The following is a 21,164-nucleotide window of genomic DNA, read 5'->3' on the forward strand; positions in this document are numbered from 1 at the left end:
CCCTTTTTCCAATGCATCCCACCCCATCCTACTTTTGCTTTTTTGCTGTGCTTGCTCCACCACAGCATGGCACAAAGCACGCAGCTCACATGGCTCGGTAGAGAGCAACGTATCTGCTCCTTTGTGGCTTCGCAGGAAACAGTCCCAGCACACCTGGAGAGCTGCTCCTGTCGCAGATGCTCTATAGAAACTGCCCTATTAACAAGGAGGATGTAGCAAGTTTGGACGAGGTGGGAAGGCATTAAAAGTAAATATTGTGTAAGCAGTCAAAGCACATGAATATACATGCTAGACTTGCTCAGGAAAAACACCAATTTGACAAATGCTTTGGGGAGACGTATGTATTTTGTTAAAAGTTCTGGCAAAAGTTATGTGACACATGCTCACATAAAGACTATTATATTGAGGTCTAAAGACTTTTTACCATATATTTGAAAGAGAAGTTAAATCATTCTGTTTTACTGTAATAAGCTATTCATGAATACACAGGATATACTTGGTTTGTAGCCTGACATACTAAGCTGCATATAGAGATTGAGTAACACCCTTCTGGGCACTGGTAAATATTGGGCTAAAGTCATTTGTCCTCCCCACCCCCATCCTATTGAGAGGCACTGACTCCACCTATACCCAATATAAAAAGAGTAAAAATAATAAAATATACAACTTGCCTTTAATTCCAAGGAACAACCCAGTAACTAGTCTAACACAACAAAAACATTAAGTGTACAATGACACACTTAATTTAGCACATTTCTGTTAGCCTAGGACCCCTCGACCATCTCATGCCTCTGCTTCTAAGAATTCACATACTAGAAAATCTCCTTCTGTATTTTTAAAACTGAATGTCATCAACCCAAATCCCTGTTATTTCATGCAAGGATGCATCTGTGGCTCCATTTTGTGAAGGGAGTATTTCAAAAGGGCAGTCACCAGTGTGGTGGGGCCCAGGAGGAGAAAAGCACTTGAGAAGTAGTCACATTTATTTTATTACATTCACAGAGACTTCAGTCAAAGAGACAGGAACCCACACACACTGCAAGTTTCATTTAAAGCATGGTAGTACAGACTAGAAGCTGGGAAAACGAGATATTTCTGTGGTTTTCAACTACCTAAGAAGATCGATTTCATTTTATTGTCTGATATTCAGGGCTCAAACAATATACTCTCACCTCGATTCCACTGTATCTTATTTTGATAAGCAAGAAAAATAAGTTTAGCAATCTAGATAATAAAGAGGCAGTTTAGCACAGTATAGTCTGTGATCAGCCTTCTGAAAAACTTCAATCGGGTCAAAAATAAGAAATAGTACAGATTTGGTTTTCCTGTTAAGCCCCTTGAGTTAAGAAGATAAGGGAGGGGGAAAATCAAACTCATTTAAATATTCAGCATCAAAACAGTCTCTAAACAAAAGTGCAGTCTCAGCACTCTTCATCTTTTTCAACCTCAGTTCCCTCTGATGGCTGCTTTCCAAAGAAAAGATCAAATCTGCTGTTTTGGGGGAAAAGAAGCCTCAAATCATTAGCTGAGCCTGTTCTGTTCACCCCTTTTTTTGGAAAAAATCACTAAAGCAAACACAGAATACCAAATATTTGTACAGAAAGCCACAGAAGCACAAGTCCACCGGTCCAGCTGAGCCAGCCCGACCTCGGCTCCTGCCACTGCCCTACCACCCGCAGCCACAGCCCAGCCGCTCTCGCACCCTGCTCTCCGCTGCTGAGGGGGTAAGCTAGCCAGCAGAGCAGAGGCGCGGATCTGGCCAGGACAATTCTCGGGAAACCCAAGAACCTCAATAAATTCTGCAGGTAATCTTTTTCTCATTGAGTCCACTTTGTAATTTTGTAACGTGTTTGCCTTAAAACCACCATGATAAGCAATTCCTGAGCTCTGAGGTACCTAGTCAGGACAGCTGCTTTGAACCAGACTGGTGTCAGATGTTTCCGGATGGAAATCTCTGTGATGGATTTATGGAGAATGATGTAGCAACCACAGTCATTAGCCTGCACGCTTTGGCGTTCCTCAACCACATGAGGTTGCAGCTCCACAACTGGTAAAGCTGATCTCGGCTGACCCCAATATGACCTCACTCCACAACCTGTGGGATTTCACCCAAGCCGGCCCCAGTGCCTGCTAGATCCCCTGATGAGCCAGCTCAGGTTCCTTCCCTTCCAGAAATGTTTTCCCTTTTTTATTTCCCAGATAATTCCCTTGGTTACTGATGATGCTGAGTTTTCTCATCTTAAAATTGCATTTACGAGGAACAGATAACAGAGATGGGCTGCCCATGACCACTAGTTAAATATTAACTGATTAGAGGTTGGAAAACAAATATCCTCAGATTCTTCCCTTTTTCCAAAAGCATACCTGATCTGTCAATATTTAACAATTCTTTTGTCCTGTATGCACTATCCTTATCTTTCCCTGTTGCACACTGACCATTATGGCACATATGAGCGCAGCCCATTTTTAGCCAACTCACTCAACCGGTTTTCTGTATCTTTATTAAAAGATCAACCTTTTTTTTACATCACTCCTACTGCCGTGGTACAGCGTCTCTATATCCAACTCACTCCTGTCAATTCATTGTACAGGAGAACTACTTTAATTTAAATAGTTGATGCAATCAAAACTTCAACCTGAACCTTTGTAGATGCTTTCTTCTGCAAGCTGAGGTGGCACAAAGATAGATACAACACTGCAATTTTCTTTGCACAGCAGCTATGCTATACATGGGAGCTATGCTATGAAAAATAAATCTACTCTTCCCACGTTTGTCCCGTTGCCTGGCATTAAAAGCTAGGCTGAGTCTTCACCTCCTTCACCCAAATACAGATGCAAAGATCAACAACAAAAGTATATGGATTCAGATACTAATAAAGGCATTTGGCATTTAAAACAAAGAACAAGAAGTCTAAAACACCACTGCAGCTCAGTCATCAGTTGATGTACTACACATCATTAGACAGACAAAATAATTTATGTACCCGAGTGATTAATCCACAAAACCATGCAATGTTTGTGCAGTACCCAGCTCCTGAACGCACCTCCCTTCTCACCTGTTGGATGTTATCACAGACACGCAATTTTAAGAGGTCCTCTGGAGTAACATACTTCAGGCAAATAGCTTTAACTAGCAGGGCAGGGACCTTTTTGGTTGTTGGGGTTTTTTGTTTTGTTTTATGTTGTTTGTTTGTTTTTTAATGCTTTTAATCTTTTGGTCCAGATTTCTTAAGATGAGAAAACCCGTGTCTTTCAAAAACAAAAATATTGAGGGTAATATATTTAAAAGCTTACTGGGAGAAACTCAAGACCAGCATCACAGAAAATTTCTGCCTTCCAGGTTCAAAGCCTCATCTCCCTCCACCACTGCAAACGTCAAGCATATTGATACGTTTAAAAGAGCAGAAACATGGAAAACAGACTTTCCAAAATGAGTCCAAATCCATTCTTGACAACTGACAGCTCGTCAGCCGTCGCATTTTATGTCAGAAGAATCTGCCTGTTTTCATCACTTCAAGTCTGTTAGGTTTTGTTTCCAATAGCACCTTTAACATCTGATACGTTGTTTTATTAGCATGCTAGTCTTCATTAAACATTAAGCACTATGATGTCCATTTCAGTACTGATCAAATTCCATATTTACTACAGTTGTAATAATTACGACCCAGTGAACACAAGACTTAGGTTCGTTATCAGGTTCCTCACCAGCCTCCAGAAGTTTCTAAACTTTTAGCAAACCGGCTTTGAACTATTCACATGCCCATTTTGACACGCAATGACAACCAAGGCCTTCCTCTTCCTATCAGCAACGCACCTCTACGTGTCTGTGGAATTGTTACGCGCAGAACAGGACTGCACGAGCTTTATACTTCCTAACTTAAAAAATGCAACAGCAAAACCCCACCATCTAGTTGGACTTAAGATTTTAACTAAAGTTTTGTACTAGCAGGGTCTTTCACACCGATAGTGTATTCACAGGAGTACCCTTAAGCAGCAGGTAATTTTTAAAAATGAGACAGCTAAAACCCCCGTCGTTCAATTAGTAGCAAAGCAACAGTTTGAGCTCACAAGGAACAGCAATCCCTTTTATAGCAGAAGAAACATGTTTTTGCACAAAACTTCACTAATAACTATCAACAGCTTTGCAGTTCACAAAGGTATCAGCAGATACTCCAGATATTAAAACCAGAATACTTGACAATTAAGCAAGGACAGATTGAAGCATCACATTTATCTCCTAGCACAGAACAGCATACCTACACAACGCTGCTACACTGGCAGCTAAGTATTATGAGAGATTGAAATAAATTAATATGACATTTTATTCTTCTCTTTTTTTTTTTGGCCATCCAATAAGAATTTTAAGTATCACATTATATCCACACACTATTTGTCCAAGCCATGATCACAGATAGTTTAATTAGACTCACGGAGTGGAATAAATAAATCAATAAATAAAATCCATCAAATCAGCCATTTGGACCCTTGAAATTATTACAACTTGAGATCAATTTAATATGTGAACCAAAGTCTGATTCTTATCTCCTGTTGCCTTTATCAGGAAATTAAGCAAGCAAATTCCAAGTGCCTGCAGCGATACTTACTCATAGGACACTGCATTTGTTACCAGGCTTTTTGTTTTACTGGTAATACGTCAAAGACAATGTGGACAAAAACCCCATGGCTGTGCACTTTTTGTAACTTCTCTGTTGCCAGGTTGCGGCAAATAGCTCACGGAATCTGAAGCCGCAGCCAAATCCCCTTAGTCTCCAGCACAGGGCCCCACAGCACCTCGTGTGCTGGGCTGGCCAAAGCGAATCCATGCTGGCACCTCAAGTCTCTGGACCACCCTGTGTTCGCAAAAAGCAGAGGTGCAGTCAATTCCATTTTAAAGCTCCACTAGGTTCTTGGCTCCAAAGACAACAAAGGTGTGTGAAGTTTAGATTCATCTCTGATAAAACAGCAATTTTGCGTCTGCCACCCATATATCCAAGAACACTTCAAAGCTTGGGAATTATTTTGATTATAAAAAGAAAAAATTATGCAAACATTCAAGAAAAGAAGTAAAGCCTCTCATCTCAATGACTAATGTATGCTTCCTCACTGCCTTCTCTACCACAGAATGTAATAAATCAAATGGATAACTAAGGAAATGTAGAACAGTGGAGAATTTCAAACTATTGCAATGAGAGCAACTCAGTTACCACCCAAATTAACTCCAAATTTCAGTTAATACTAAAACTAGTGATAACATCCCTCAACAGGAGGCAACAAAAAGTAAAAGTGTTCCACTCTAAGTCATTCTGCTTGTACAAATGTATAAATGCAAACACGTACCTCCATTCCAATCATCTGCTTTTTGCTACTTTCATATCACAGAAAAACAAGATTTAATCTCACAGGAGGTAAAGCAGCATGCATGACTTAAGAACATGTTCCATTTCCCGCATCTCTTCCATTTCCTATTACAGATAAAAATTCTGTTTACTCAGATGAAATTGAGAGCTAAGGATTAAAAGGAAAATCGAGCTTTCCCTTTAGGTTCAGGCTTTGTTTAGCTAACAGAAATCCTCCAAGACTGCTATTACAAAGAATGAGAATTGATAAGACCCTAACCGAACTTTCACTCCTCAGCCGGCCGGACATCGCCAACCCATTCCTTGCAAAAGAGATCAGTCAGTACCAAAAGTGTCTGTAGTGCCTTTCCAGCGGTTTTATTTGTGATTGGTATCACATTGAAAAGATTTAAAACTTAAACAATTTTATTTAAAACTTGCGAAATGTGTCACCAGGAGTAGTGCAGCAACTGCTTCCTGGAGCACATCACACGGTCTTGGTCTCACCAAGAACTGGAAGTGAAGGGTTACCCACTGAAACACAGACAGATGAAAGTCACGGTGTTTTTGTAGTCTCTTGATCACTGTGACTCACTGATCCGTTAGAGGACCACACTTTCCAGGGAGCTCTTTGGAAAGACTCCTTCTACACTGCCACAACCCCAGGTAGTATCTGCAGTGCCATGGACTCCAGGTTAGCTTCCAGTTACACACTACAGACACAGAGAAAGTGCAGTATGCCAAGGTACGTTGGGCAACTTAAGTCACAGAAGCATCCTGTCCTTGAAGGATTGCCCTCACAGACGGGAAAAAATCCACCACAGTAAGGACAGAACACAGCAAAAAACCTAGTAAGAAGAGATGGTTACTTGTCTGAACCAGGTAATATCTGAAAAAGAAAGGGATTCTTCAGAAGAAGGGTTTTCCTTGGCACTTCACTTCTCAAAACTATTTACTCAAACTACTACTTACTCAAACTACTACTACTCAAACTACTTACTCAAACATGGCGTCCCATTCCTCATAGCTGGCACATGAGTTTAGAAAGTTTGCAGAAACAATTAATTTTAAATGAGAAAACTCAGACTCCAGTAATTTTATCCCAAAGTCCAACTGCCAAAGAGGCATATCTTGCCAGCAATCTCACTGTCTTCTCCTCCCCCCATCTCCACGTTCACACACAAGCACTTTTGCATGGTGTCTCACTGAACGCAAGTTCAGGCAAGCACAAAGATTACCTGTATTAGCATTTTAGTTCTTAAAGACCGGTTATATGCAAACATCCTATAGCTTCAAGTTGCTGGTGAGTGCCAACACCTTCCCAAGCACCAAACGGTTTGGAAGCTTATAGTGAAGGATATTACTCTCCAGCTGATGTCCAGGTATTTCGGTACACACCTCCCATTAATGCATTAACGAAAAGAGAATCACGTGTCCTGGTCTGAGTTAGAACAGAATTAATTCCGTTCAGTGATTTTACTTCTCAGCTCAGTCTCCTCTAAGTAATGGCACTGTCTGAAGTTAACGGCATATTTTTGCAGACAGTGTCTGCTTCTCCTAGTGACAGCGCTTTGCGTTCACAGCTACTACCAGGATCTGCTGTGCCGAAAGGCTCTGGCTGATGCTTGCTCCTATGGAGACCAAGGCCACTGCTCAATCCTGTGTGTCACATTGGGGATGCAGCAAGAGGCCACACCTGCAGGGAGGAGCGGACAGGATGGGTGACCCTGAACTGACCAACAAAGTATTCCATCCCACATACGTCATATTCTGCATAAAGCTGAGGGTTCACAAGGGTCAAGCTCTCTTCTTCAATGACCAGCATCCAAGGAGAACTGTCTGTTCTGCCTTTGATCCCAGTCTATGCATTCCTGAATTCAGTTCCAGAATCCAGCTGCTGAATCTGGTTCCTGTCCACCACTGAATCCAGCCTGGAATTTCCCCAGTGTCTGCCCCACAGCATCAGTGGTGAGGGTGATATAACCGCGATCAGGAGGGTTGGCTTCGAAACTGGTTTTGTATATATTGGCATATATTTCATTTTATCGTTATTATTTGCATTAAAGCTATTTGGTTTTCTTTTCCAATCCATTACTCTCGCTCTTTCATTCCCTTTCTCTTCCCCTTCGGGAAGGGAAAAGAGTTAATACAGAGGATCTGTCATTCGTTTAGTGGCATGGCCAGCCCTAGCCCTTAATGTCACACAAATCCCTTGCAAAGTCAATGGACTTCTACCGGCATGATATACTGGAGACAAGATATCTTAATGACATTTCCAAGGCAACTGAGATGAAGGTTCAAGACGTCCTCCTTTCACGCTCCCCCTTCCTAAGAAATAACTTGGGAATTAGCAAAGCATTGGATTTCAAGCTGAACAGACATGTCTAATCAATACAGATGCTCCCCAAGCAGATATGTTCTTTTACGTGAGATCAGCTGTACCCCACACACTAGGAAGGTGGGGTGAAAGTCTGGAATTGTAGGCCATCACTTAATAGATGCATAATTTCTTCGTCTTTCACCATTTCTTGTTTCACCCTCACCCACTACCTAAAGGGTGTCGGTTCATATCATGTTGTGCACTCTAGCAGCAACAATGGTTTGTAGGGCTGGTGATGAAGTGGAAAGAAGATCTGACTGAGTTGAACATTTTTGGGCTTGGGGTGGGAAGAGAGGGTGTTGCAAAGATTTTCTAGACACATTTTTTTTCCCAGCACAACGGACCAGTGGGGAAAAACTTAGTATGCACCAGTATCTCAGAAGGAGAACACCTCATTCTTCAACATACGCATGATCAAAACAGTATTGCCGAGAAAATGCTACATTACGGATGGCGTAACAAGGTGAGGAACAACAGCCATGGACAGGAGCCAAATCTCAAGTGCTTCCATCTGAATTACTGCTGATCTATACTCTCATTTCCTTACCACACACACTTAGAAAACCTCTAGTACCAACAACTGACTATAAGTAGCACACAAAAAAAATTTTTTTTCAAAATCATAAAGACTTCTGAGAGACTTTCCGCGAAAGATCTCTGCATCTCTCCTCCTCATAGACCCGGCTCTGTTTCAGCCTGTAGTCACCTTTCAGTTAAGCACTGTATGGCTCAGCTCAAAGGTCCAGCTGGTACCAAAACCAGCTTGCCAGCAAGGCCACCAAGACCTTGCTCACTTGGTACGATGAATACAAACAGAACACAAAAGTTCATCAAAAAAAGCGCTTGAAGAGAAAGCTTCCAACGCGCTGTTTCAGCAAGGTTTTCAGCCCTTTTCAATCCCATCTACGACTCCTTTTGTATGCCAGTGACACCGTGTGGCACTTACCTAGACTGCAGTTTTCTGAAGTCTCCATAGTAACAAAGGACTACCAGGGCAAAAGACAGCAAATCAGAAAACAGAGAAAGGACATTGCAGCACTGAGTTGAAGGATTGCTGCTACGCCTCATTACTCCCGAGGTATGAAAACGCACAGGTTTCTCTTGCACAGCAGAGTGACTTACTATCAGCCTGCCACACCGACCCCTTGACTCGCCAGCCGCTGCTCAGCGGGCAGATTCAAACACAGTACTCCCTCCGCTGTTACACCTTTCCTTTGGGCGCAATACATCCCTGCCGGGCTGATACAACATGGTGGGAAGAACCTAGTTTTGTTGACTAAGCTTCTCAGGTCTTTTACTGCAACATCAAACTGCACTTCGCACTCTGGTGTTTCTGTCTGTGCAAGTTACACAAGTGACTTCTAAGGGATAACCTAACTATCAGTTAGAGGACTGCAGTCTGTGATCATAAAGTCCCAATTTTCACTGCATTAGAACAGACTCATTTACCATTTTATCCTGTTTTCAGTTGCAACAGAGTTAATTTTCTTCCTATCAGCTGGTACAGCGCTATATTTTGGATTTAGTATGAGAATAATGTTGACAACACACTGATGTTTTAGTTGTTGCTAAGTAGTGTTGGTTTTTCAGCTTTTTGTGCCCTGCCAGCGAGAAGGCTGGAGGAGCACAAGAACTTGGGATGGTACATAGCCAGGACAGCTGGCCCCAAGTGGCCAAAGGGGTATTCCACACCATATGATGTCATGCCCAGAATATAAACTCAGGGCAGCAGATTGCTGCTCAGGGACTGTCTAAGCATCAGGTGATGAGCAATTGCATCATGCATCACCTGACTTCCCGGGTTTTATTTCTGTCTCTTTTTGTTACCTTAATTTTCATAGTTATTATTATTATTCAATTATTAAATTGTTCTTATCTGAACTGGTGAGTTTTACTTTTCTTTCCACTTCTCCTCCCCATCTCACCATGGGAGGCAGGGGAGAAGGGAGCGAGCAACTGTGCTGTGCTTAGTTGCCAGCTGGGGTTAAACCATGACACATTTCAAGAACATAATTTCTATAATTTCTAGCGCCAGCTACTGAAAGAAGAGGGGGGGAAAAAACAAAACAACACCACATACGTGAATTCAGACAGGAGCCTAATATTCTTACTGTTTGCTGTTAACCTCATTTAAAAAAATCCCTCTTGTAATAGCATGTGCACTTCCATCTTTCAACTCTACCACATGAAAAAACATACTGGACACAGCACCTCGAATATCTCTCATAGAAAAGCCAGGGAGATAATATTGGGCTGCATGACATTTCACATTTAATCAACACATCACAGACAACCATGGCATATCATGTGTCTTCTCTGAAATTACATGCCAGAATTACAGTTAGTAAAGATTTTGGAATGTGAGAGAAATAGCCGTGCAGCAGAGGTAAAAGCACCCAGGGAACTCAACCACACACACACAAGAAGAAAACCTCAAATAAAAAACTCCACAAGCATGCAAGATATCATCAGCCCACAAAAGGCACTGGCATCACTGCAGCACAACCCTCAGAACTTTGCAAGTGTCTTAAGATTGCTGGAAGGTAGAGTTTCTGCCATAAAAAAAAATCTCCCCAGGCACTCTGCTACAGAGTATGCCAAGGATGACCACAATCCTGTGAAGGCTGAGCAGCGTCCCAGAAGCACCTCTCTCATGCCAAAGACTGTCTGGAGCCCCTTAGCGCAGTATGCATGGCCAAGGAATAACCAAGAAGGAGGTGGATAGTAAGAGGGGGAGAGCTAGAGGGAAGGAAATGGTGCAGATCCCAGTCTCTGATCCCTTCTTCTGAGCTACAAATGCTTTCTAGCTTGTGGTTATTTAATACAGTGCATAATGACAGGTGAGCACAAAACCTCTAAGGATGTTCCCACTTCTGAAGATCCCTGTGGATCTAGTTTAAGGGTGGTGGGGATGTCAAGTCTAGCAGTCTTATCAGGCAACTTCCCACACTGTCTCCAGAACACGTTTATTACTGTTAAACTTCAAACATCAACCTTAGCACTCTACCATACAAACTTAAACTACACAAAAATGCACATTATTTTGGGACAAAAATCTTTGCTCTGCTGGAACTGACCGGAGCTTTGCCTTCAACTTCGGCAAAGTCACAATTTCACCCTGAACATCCATTACTGAAACAACTATTGCTTTACAGCATGTACATCTGCTCCTGCCCTTTATCCTAACATAGTGCCTTCTCCAACCTCAGGACGACGTAAGCTTCCAAGCTGAGTTGTACAGCACCCTTGGCAGGGTGGTGCTTAAGCACAACTACAACAGACAGCAATTTCACTTCCTACTAAACACTACTGCTTTTAATTTTGTTACTATTGCAAACTGAAAAGTAGTATCTCCTGCAGGTCATCTGCATCTCAGGATTCAACACGTAACCTACAATTGTGCATCTTCTGGTTCATGTATGCCAGGGTGCTGACAAGCATACCGTGACTAGCCCCACATGGAAAATAGAGGGAATATTACAAAATTCAGTATGTCAAACCTCACTGTTCAAGCCAAATGAACCACAAAACTCCTATTTTCTTTTTTGTTAAGTTGCCCTAAGAAAAGAATAGAGGAAGATCCAGTTTTATTCTAATTTTCAAGGTTTCATAACGATGAGCTTGCTGATTTGCGCTTTATTGCTTGGTTGCCAATCTCATCTCACACAATCACACAGAGACAACACAGTTAAGCTAAGCTCCCACCACGCTTACCTGACAACAAGGTTTAAGGCTTGAGCAGATTTGTTTTTTCACTTCTACTTTAATAACCTCATAATACTCCTCATCAAAGCGTGTGGCAAATCTGTAAGCCAGGATATGGTTAACTCCTTACCACGTGGTACTTTCCTCCATCTCGCCATGTAACGCATCCGAAGGGTAGCTGCACCCCAGGAGCCATACATGCCAGCTGAAGAGCTCGGTCACAGAAGCTCGTGAAGGTAAAGAAAGGAGAATCTGCAGGTGACTTACGATGACCACCAAAGAGTATTTGCAGGCAGCAAGACGGTAGGGAGGAGCCTGAGAAGGTCCGAACAGCACCAGCAGAAATTCAGCCTCAAGGTACTCACCCAGAAAGAGTCAGCCAGGCTAACAGTCTAGGCAGATACACCCACACTCCTTCTGTTTATCTGCCAACACACAAATTATACCACTCGGTGTAGAATAGCTTGCAAAGGAGCAGGACAAAAAAGGTAGACAACTGAGTATCCACAGTACATAATACTCTCCCAGCTGGTGCTGAGCATGTTATTTGGATAATAACTAATCGCAGACTCAAATCCTCTCACAAAAATGAGTTAGTCCAGGTCTCCAAACAGTCAAACAAACCACTGAGGAATACACAGAAATCATCACGGCTTGGCTTCGCGAACAAAGATCTGGGAAGGGCTTTTCCCACGCTCACTGCAGGTGATGAGTGCACCCTTCGGGGCTGCGCGGTGGGTTTTTTAGGTGAGGCGCAGCAAGCGCGGAACTGGCTCCACCCTTTACACCTGAGGTTCATCTGCCAGGGCCTGGCGAGCTTGGACGGTGACAGCGAAGCCCTCGGGTCGTAGGTTTGGTTAGGGTGTCCTTCTCTTAGATGGAGCCTTACAGGGCTAAACGAGCTCCATCTGCCCGGGTTTGCAGTCAGAGTTGTCCTTCTCCTAGGATGGTGCCCGAAGGCTAGTGAGCCCATCCTGCCCGTGGACACACTGTGTCTGACCCTTCAGCCGAGACCTGTCTGGCCTGGGAGACCCCACCGGAGGCACATGCCACCACCAGCACAGCTCTCAACCTCACAAGGGCACACAAGCTCCTTCCCCACGGCAAGGGGGTGCCCGTGAAAGAGTCGCTGCTCTACCTCCAGACAATGCGCTCCGCTACCTCCAAACACAACAGACCCGGGCACGGGGCGGCCGCGGCCTGCCAAGAACGGGTGTCCTGGAGGGTACACAGAAATAGGGCATCACCATCACCCTCTTCTCCTCCAACTATCTTTTGCAAGGCAAGCTCCTCTCCTCAAAACTGAGGCATCTTCTAGGTTGCGTTTTCAGGAGCCAGTCTTGAGACATGAAACCAAAACAGAGGGACAGCTCTCTAATATGGGGTATTGGCCACAAGCCTAAAAAACCAAAAAAACCACCAAAAAAGTCAAAACCAAAAAACCCCAACCCATCAGCCAGATGTGCACTCACATTATCACTGGTATTTCTTTCCACCCAACATGCTCATTTTCACGTATCTTCTTATGAGCACTAAGCATGGTGTCCATCCAACACACTTGGATGTTGCAGATTGTTAGAGCCCTATATCCTCGGTTGTACCATTAAGTGCCACAATAAACAGATCCCCCTTGCAAGGCACAGGGGCAGAATTAAAAAGGATTGATGTACCACAATGTGTAGAGAATTACAGAAACAAAATTCTCCAATGTGTGCTATTAGCTGAATTCCCTAGGCTATAAACGGAAGAAGTAGCATACAGTGAGGTAAGGGAAAGCAGCGAGGATTTAAGTCAGTCAGCAGAAAACACTGAGTGAGATGTGACAAAATTTGCTGCTCTAAAGGCAACAAACTCTAAACATCCATCTTCCTCCACACGCTATGCCAGAAGGATAAATACATTGCTATTTTTCAGACAAGTAATTTTCCTGCCTTAAAAGCGACCTCATCAAAAAAATTGTAAAGGTATAAACAATCCTTTTAGGCTGTCTAACATAAACTTATGTTTCCTGTGATTGGAGGACAATAAAGCACAAATGCACCACGCAGGTAAGAGGGAAGGTCCAACACGCAGAGTTAGTTCCCAGCTAAACGCAGACTCATAGTGAAGAGACACGTTCAGGAGCCATTGTTCTGGGCAGACAACACAGGCACATCCCAGGAGCAGTTTAATCACATTTCACCAGCAGCTACTTCACGACCTACATCAGAGTCCTCCATGTGATACCATTACTAGACAAAGAAAGAACAGGCAACACTTTAGCTAATTTTCCCAATGTCCTTACCAACACAGTATCAAGATATAACGAAGTCACCAGACTCGAATCGATTTAACAAGTTGCTGCTGAAAAGGGGATCGAATGCCCTGGCCTCCTCCTTTACCTGTCAATCACTGGACATCAACTCTAGCACTCACTGACCTCTCCTGCAAGCTGGTTCCACTCACCAGGCGCGCACTCACCAGGCGCGCACTCACCAGGCGCGCACAGAACTGACCAGTAAAAGATACACCTTCTGTATCTTCTACCAAAGAGCTCAACAAATACCAGAGCCAGAGGGGCCGTGCCCACATGCCCAGAAGCAAAAGCAACAAGGATTAAGTCCCCCTTTCGAGAGGGGCAAGTTGCCTTCAATGAACTACTGTGCAGCAAGGATCAAATACAAGAAGAAACTGAAAGTCATTCTTACACGGTGTGAAGAACTGGTCTCAAATTTCTCTTCTGAAACACGTGTTACTTGTATTTTTAACTTAGCATCAAATCAAATAGAATACAACTTGAAAGTTGCCATTTTCTGCACAATGTCTTGGTTTTCAGATGTTTCAGAAGTGTCTCAATAAATTATGAAGAGCATTCACTAAGATATTCCCTTTTCAAAAACCAGGTTAGAGTCTGCAAGCCTGTTAACAGACACGAGCAGCCCACTAACACTCACAGATTCAGAAACGACAAGGGACACTCTTCAAAATTAACAAACGATGGAGGTTGGCCAGCTGAACCAGGAAGTCACTGCCTTTCTGGCAGCTTTTGTCAGCCAGTCAGTATGTCTCAAATGCTCACAATACCTCTGGTATGACCAGAAGAGCCATGAAACAATATTGCATAGAAAACTCATTGCAAAATCCTATTGGGACAGGAGGAGGCTCAGCAATGTGAGGAGGCTTCTGCTGTTCACACAGTGCCTTTGCAGTGACACAGTAACCTCCGTTTCTTTTTTTGCTTCAGGCTAAACACCCTTCAACTCTAGCCATAAGTAGGAACAAGTTTATTTCAAAAAAAAGCCTCCATAGGACAAATTCAGCTCATAAGAAAGATGGAGAGACTTTTTACCAGGGTCTGTAATGGCAGGACAAGGGATAATGGTTTTAAACTGAAAGAGGACAGGTTTAGGTTGGATAAGGAAGAAATTTTTTTTTATGATGAGGGTGATGGGACACTGGAACAGGTTGCCCAGAGAAGTTGTGGATGCCCTGTCATGGGAAGCGTTCCAAGCCCGGCTAGATGTCTTTGAACAACTTCATCTAGTGGAAAATGTCCCTGGAGAGTTGGACTAGATGATGTTTAAAGGTCCCTTCCAATTCAAACCATTCTACAGTTCTGTGATTCCATTCTAGACTTAATTTCTTTCAAATTTCTATTTTAGATACGTGTGGAAGAAGGATTGCTGCTGGGAAATCTTTTGGTCATCATCATACAGACAAGTCCGTTTCTTTACTGTACACTTCTGCTCCTTGAGTTTCCAGAACAAATGACCAACCTGACATTAAACACCATCGGAAATCACTGATGTAGCCTAGAATCTATTTGAGACATAGTTTCTGCTAAGCTGTTAAGAAGTAACATGACTCTAATACAAATTTTGAAAGTTAAATCATTTTTTCTGCAAGAAGACATAGTCATGAACGGGTATCAATTACACCAACTTCCTTCAAAAAGACCCACAACATTTACTTCATCTTTGCCAAAATCTAGAGCATGCCACTTACAAGACAGCTGCCAAAACCAGAGCTCCAGAAACACACACTCCAACCTCACCCATGACCTGCTCCCTTTCTCAGAATTAATCAGTCAAGAAAAGTGTCGGTCTCAACCCACTTTGATTTGATTGTTGAATTCACAGACACACCATTCAAAGTTCTTACTCCTACTATCAAGCTCCCATCATTCTGTTTGCCTCAGGTCTTGCTGACCTTGGCACAGAATAGGATTTGTATTTTAAATTGGATGACTAGTTCTCAAACAGTTTCTCCTATATTACTAACATGCACCCATAGTTCCTTTTATATGTATCAGTCTTTTCTGTTTACCATAACACCCTGCTGTCACCAAAAAGACAGACCTCAACCTTTCTTGAGGCTTGAGAGAGATGCTGACGCCCTCTTGAAGAATGCAATGAGCATTCTGTTTCCACAGCACGAACTTAAAACCTAAATGCCCTTATAGAAACTTTTGAGAAGCTTTGCAACAATGTTTAATTTGTTATCACACCCATTTTACTTTAATTACCAAGAAAAACGGCATAGGAAAAAACCAAAACTCAGTATATTCACCCTTTGGTTTTTAGCCCTGTACAGTGCTTCCTTGTTAAAAAACAAATGGCGCAGGAGGCTTAGACACGATACAGCCACACGTACCAATCTGGTCACGACTGGTGTCCATTTATTCCCAGACAGTTCTTATTTTTATACCCGAGCTAATTCATTAGTAAACACCATTACATCATATCTAAACATTATGATTCGTCACTGGTTTAAAAAGTTAATTCATTAGTAATCGGTTACATCATTTTTAGGCAGTATGATTCGTTACTTGTCATTAAATATGCATTAGGTCAACGAAAAGCCCCCCTATGATTACCTCACTTAGAAAACCTGTTCAACACACCTGCAAGAAGTTAATGAGACATTCGACCTTGGCTCAGTTCTCACTTCTCAGCAGTTTTTTAAACAAGGATCCTTGCTAATTAAAGTTTTGATAGCTGAGCTGCAGAGCTCCGGTAAGTGATTTCAAACAAAGAACTTTGTAAAACTGCACTTTTGCTACCTGAGAGCCGAGGTTCTGTTAGCAACTAAAGCAGACTGTTAAAAGCAGACTTTAAGCGAACTTTAGAATTATAGCTTTGCTAACTCAAAATAAGATTCTGGATTGCCCAAAATACGTCCATTTTCTTGACGAAATCCCACACTTCCTCACTTAACTGCGGTCACTAACCATCCCTAATTTAGCACTTGGTTTCAGGTGGGCCCACCTGTTGGTAAAGGTGCCCTAACTGCACTTTGTCAAGTGGATCCTGCCTCTTGCCAGCAGTCCTCAATCCTCAAAGAGGATCCCCTGGTCATAAAAGCCAAACCCCTGGTCAGAGGTGATACTTCACAGGTCTACTAAGAGCATATATGAAAGAAATCCCACACTGTAGTACCTCTCAACCTTCCGCAGTCACAACCACACTGAAAACTGGATTTTTAGATTTTTTCCAAACACCTTCAAAAGACAGGCTGCTCTGTTCATAAGCTACAAAAGTATCACCATCTAGGATTCTTCAGAGAAGATGACTTTGATTTTATACACAGCAAGCAATGACTTCATGCGATGAGCAGACTGCAAAAACCAAGGACACTGAACAAACAGAAGCTTCATTCTCATGCAGACATCCTCAGGAAGCCACATAAAGGAAAGAAACAGCTTATCACATTTTGTTCCATATCACTCAGAAAGAGCTCTCTACAGGGAATGCTTGTGACCAGAGAGAAGATTGGAGACTTCCTCTGTTGTTCCCAGGAGTCTAGATTATAAACTGTCCACCCCACTTAAAAAAAAAATCCTCACAGTCTTGTTTCATCAAGCAGTTACGCTCCCTTCTAAGAGAAGGGGTTTTACATTCAGGGAAAAAAAAAAAAAATGCAAACACCCCAAATATACAGCAGCTTCTGGAGAACAACAACCGGGCACTTCACTCCCAGGTATACTCCCTATACTCTCTCCTCTCAGTTTGGGTGGGATTGGGATTTGACGTTTACAAATAGCAATTCAACAGACATCCACTGCAATGCTTTCCTAAACCCACCACGCGTGAATACAGCACCACATGAATATAGCACCAGAAAAGACAGTCCTTGACATTAAGAAAAAAGATACTCCAGTCCTTGATTCACCACAGAAGGTGTTATGCAACCACTTCAAGACAGGAGAACTTACCCCACTGAACAGCTGTGTCTGACAGGCTCAAACACTGGAATCAACAAATGCTTAACACACTGCTCATGAAACATGCTCGGTAACAACAACGGTACTTTGGAAAAGGCAAACACCACTCGAAAGGACCCTACACAATCATAGCTGTAACTCTGAGGTGCAATTTTTTCCTGTAGCACTCAAGGAAAATCTAGTACAAAAGATGTGACGGACACAGCACTGGCATTTTCTTCCATGCAAGAGCACACAACACTGAAACCCGCAGCTTCACTGATGACAAGCTCAACTCAGTATGGCTAGAAAAGACTTACCGCTTCAGCTCTAAAGTGCTTTGCCTCTCAGGAACGTGCAGTCCCTTCATGACTGCGTGCTTCCCCAGTCCGTCAATTTAACTATTAGGCTTCTTCTGAGACTTAAAAGCAAAATAAAACCCCTTGGCTTTGCTTAGCCAACTGAAAAGAATAATGAAGTTCACAGGGGCTACGAGTTCATGTTTTCAGGTCTCCAGGCTGGTAGATCGCCAGACACAAGTTTTAAGGATTAAATCCTAAAAGACCTCCAGTATCCTTCTTCATCCATTCCTGGAACGTTATCTTGCATGTGAAGAAAACAGAGAAGAGCCTAGCCCAAAACCGAACAGCTTCTCAAGCCAGTCTGTGGCAGCCCCGGGGTCTCCCAGGACAACTCACTCAACAGACTGCACTGCTTTGTGTAGCGAACACAAGCATCACCATCCTGTTGCTCAAGTAACAAGCATTTGAGGCTGAAAAAGCTGTTCACAAAAGTGAACGTGACTGAGCGTGCAATGCTTCTGAGCAGTCACCAGATGTCACCACACCTCAAGAGACTTGGCGGGAAACTCAGGCCACGGGATAGGAAAGGTGGTTTCTACCACAGGAAACACAGCTTCAGGACCAAAGTAAGACCAGCAAAAGCAACTCAGTGACCAAGCCGACCTTCCATCAAACAACTTAACGTATGCACTGGGCTGTAAATCTAAGGCAGTGACTTCCAACCGTTCTATCTCAGCCAATGGCTGCTGCCATCTCTTCTTTCTAACCTCCTGCCTCAATCTCTGTATTCTTACTCCTCGACCACCCATATAGGAACATCACCTCTGGAAGCAATCACCAGACCTGCTTCCCAGGGCTTCCACAACTCTTATGCAACCCAGGTTTGCTCACCACACTTTGAGGCTGGGTGGAACTGAAACTCTTCGTCATCACGCTCTCATACATACACGACCACCTCAGTGCCCAGTGTTAATGCATCTTCTAAATTCGGTCTCTCACGTTAAAACTTACTTCTTTGGTGGATCTGGGTTCCAGCATTTACATTCCAAACTGCCACTGGCGAGATTCTGGTCCTGCCTTTTGTACAAGGCAGGAGTCAGTCGAAGCATGTTCTGCCCACAGGTAATAACCCAGTCTGGTGCTGACAAGAATGCTGTGCAACACCAGCAATCTTGAAGTCCATTCTAAAATGGCAATGAAAGTATCAGAAACAAATCAAATCCAGATTTCTACATTACCCTCTGTAAAGTTAAAAAAAATAAAGTATAACTAACACACACACTCTCTTTCCTCGGTCAAGGGGGACAGCAGTACAAGCTCCAAAAATACTCATGTTTACTTTTCTCTAACTTAGTGGTCTCCTCACCCTTCTGTCCCTTCTGCTGGAAACAGCAGTCAGTGCTACGCACACCTAGACCCCTGCCCAGCAGCAGCCAAATGAAATGCCAAATAGGTGGCCCACTGGGCCATCATAGCATCCACGATTTCTAGTCATGTTACAGTAATCTCATATGGTAGACACAGGCAGGAGGAGAAAAAAAAAACCCAGAAGAGTTCCTATCGAAAAAGGGATGTTACCTCACCTCTAGTGATGCCTAGAGGGCAAACCGCCCAATCTTCCCAGCAGCCATGCATGGACCAGTGACACTCAGACTAGGAGTGCCTGAACCCTCAGCTGTACAAGACCACATAATTTCTTCCAGGAGCAGGGAGGGCTAAACATCCCAGCCCCTTCCTCTCTGTCATAGCAGGCCTACAAAGCATGAGCAAGTGCTGCAGCCAACGTACACACGCACAGGAGGCCTTGCATTTTCAAAAAAATCACTGGCCCACTAAGCGTCCACCGTGCAGCACATTCATACAAGTTTGCTGACCCACACCCTTCCAGGGAGAGGAGCCCACGAGCAGGCTGCTGTCACCAAATTAATTTGTACAGGCTGCTCCAGTCTTCTTCCTTCCTAAGGGACTTTCAGATACTAAGCACGCTGTACAGCCTCCAGAAGAAGATGTAGCTAGAAGCCAGCCCACAAAACACACAGTTTTTGGTAAACTGTAGACTTGACAACTCTGATTTAAATCTTCACTTCTCTTTGAACTGAATAGGAAGAACAAAGAATGGGTATAGGGGAAGAAAGAAGAAAGAAACAAAGAAGCAGAAAAGACACAGTGGGAATTTACGAAGTCCACTGATATAAAGGGATGGTGTCAGCACAGGCCTTAAGGACCCACACAAGCCTCAGTCCACCCCAAAAAACAAGAACAAAATCTGCTCTATCTTAGAAACCCCCACAAGATATCTTCAAGCAACCAAATCCATACACAGGTAGCTGTGACTCCACGAGAGTAACGCACAGATGTTTTTAAGAGCCTAGAGCAAAACTGGAGGCTTTGTTCCATTACATACTAGAATGTAACATGACATATTCATTGACCAGTGGTACAGGGCAAGCTGGCATGCTTGGAGCTGTATGGTCATCACAGTAAATGGTTCCACTGGAGAGAACATTACTTGCACACCTCTAAACCAGTGCGCCCACCATTCAGTAGGCTGGGAATAATTAAGAAAGAACAAAAGAAAGTAAGCGTTTAAAACAACAGACATAGTGAAAAATACAGACTGAAATATGAACTTCAATAGGAATCTCTGGACACACAAAGTGCACACTCCATTCAGCACCAAAAAAAAAAGGCCTTTAAAAACAAAGGAAGAAAATCACCTTTCAAAAGAGGCTGGAAAGTTGGAATTTCCTGCAGTTTTATGACATCGGGATCATTGCTGACATTCCGGGAGGATTGCGTTCCTGGGGCTACCACCACGATATCGTCCATTTTTGCTCGCTGCTTGGCTGGCGATGGAGATGCTGGAAGGATACGGACGGGAAAGGGACCAATCAAATTAACAAGCAGATTCCACTAGAATTCAATCCTAAGCAAACACTGCTATGTTTAACATAGAACACGTATGGTTTTTTGCAGTATAAACACATTACTGAGATCACTGACGGACTGTAAGCTCCCTTCTCACCCTCTCTCTGAGCACATACTACGTTCAGTAAGGCTCTTCCAAAACGCACTATCAGCTCGTTCTGAAACACCTGCGCCACTGACACCCTCCTCCTTACCCTCCCCCGAGCTCTGCACCCTGCTCGCTGCCGCCCACGTCCCAGCCGCGGGGGACGGCCCTCGCCGGGCTCGGGGTGCACCATCTTGCCGGCTCTGCCTCCCCCGCTCGGGCGGAGGAGCACCCCTCGCCGCACGAC

At 43.4% G+C, this 21,164-nt stretch overlaps 1 protein-coding gene across 1 annotated transcript in view; it reads right to left on the reverse strand.

Annotated features, from left to right (window-relative positions):
- LOH12CR1 (loss of heterozygosity, 12, chromosomal region 1) overlaps window positions 1-21,110 on the reverse strand; it is a 72,275-nt gene extending 51,165 nt beyond the window's left edge. The window contains exons 1-2 of the mRNA XM_010132812.1: window positions 20,930-21,110; window positions 20,622-20,765 (exon numbers count right to left, since the gene is read on the reverse strand). Of these exons, the coding sequence (XP_010131114.1) occupies window positions 20,622-20,765; window positions 20,930-21,110 (325 nt within the window). The remainder of the gene's footprint in view (window positions 1-20,621; window positions 20,766-20,929) is intronic.
- Between the last annotated feature and the right edge of the window lie 54 nt (window positions 21,111-21,164).

Source organism: Buceros rhinoceros, unplaced genomic scaffold (assembly GCF_000710305.1).
Source record: "Buceros rhinoceros silvestris isolate BGI_N320 unplaced genomic scaffold, ASM71030v1 scaffold5343, whole genome shotgun sequence".
In the NCBI taxonomy this organism is placed as follows: domain Eukaryota; kingdom Metazoa; phylum Chordata; class Aves; order Bucerotiformes; family Bucerotidae; genus Buceros; species Buceros rhinoceros.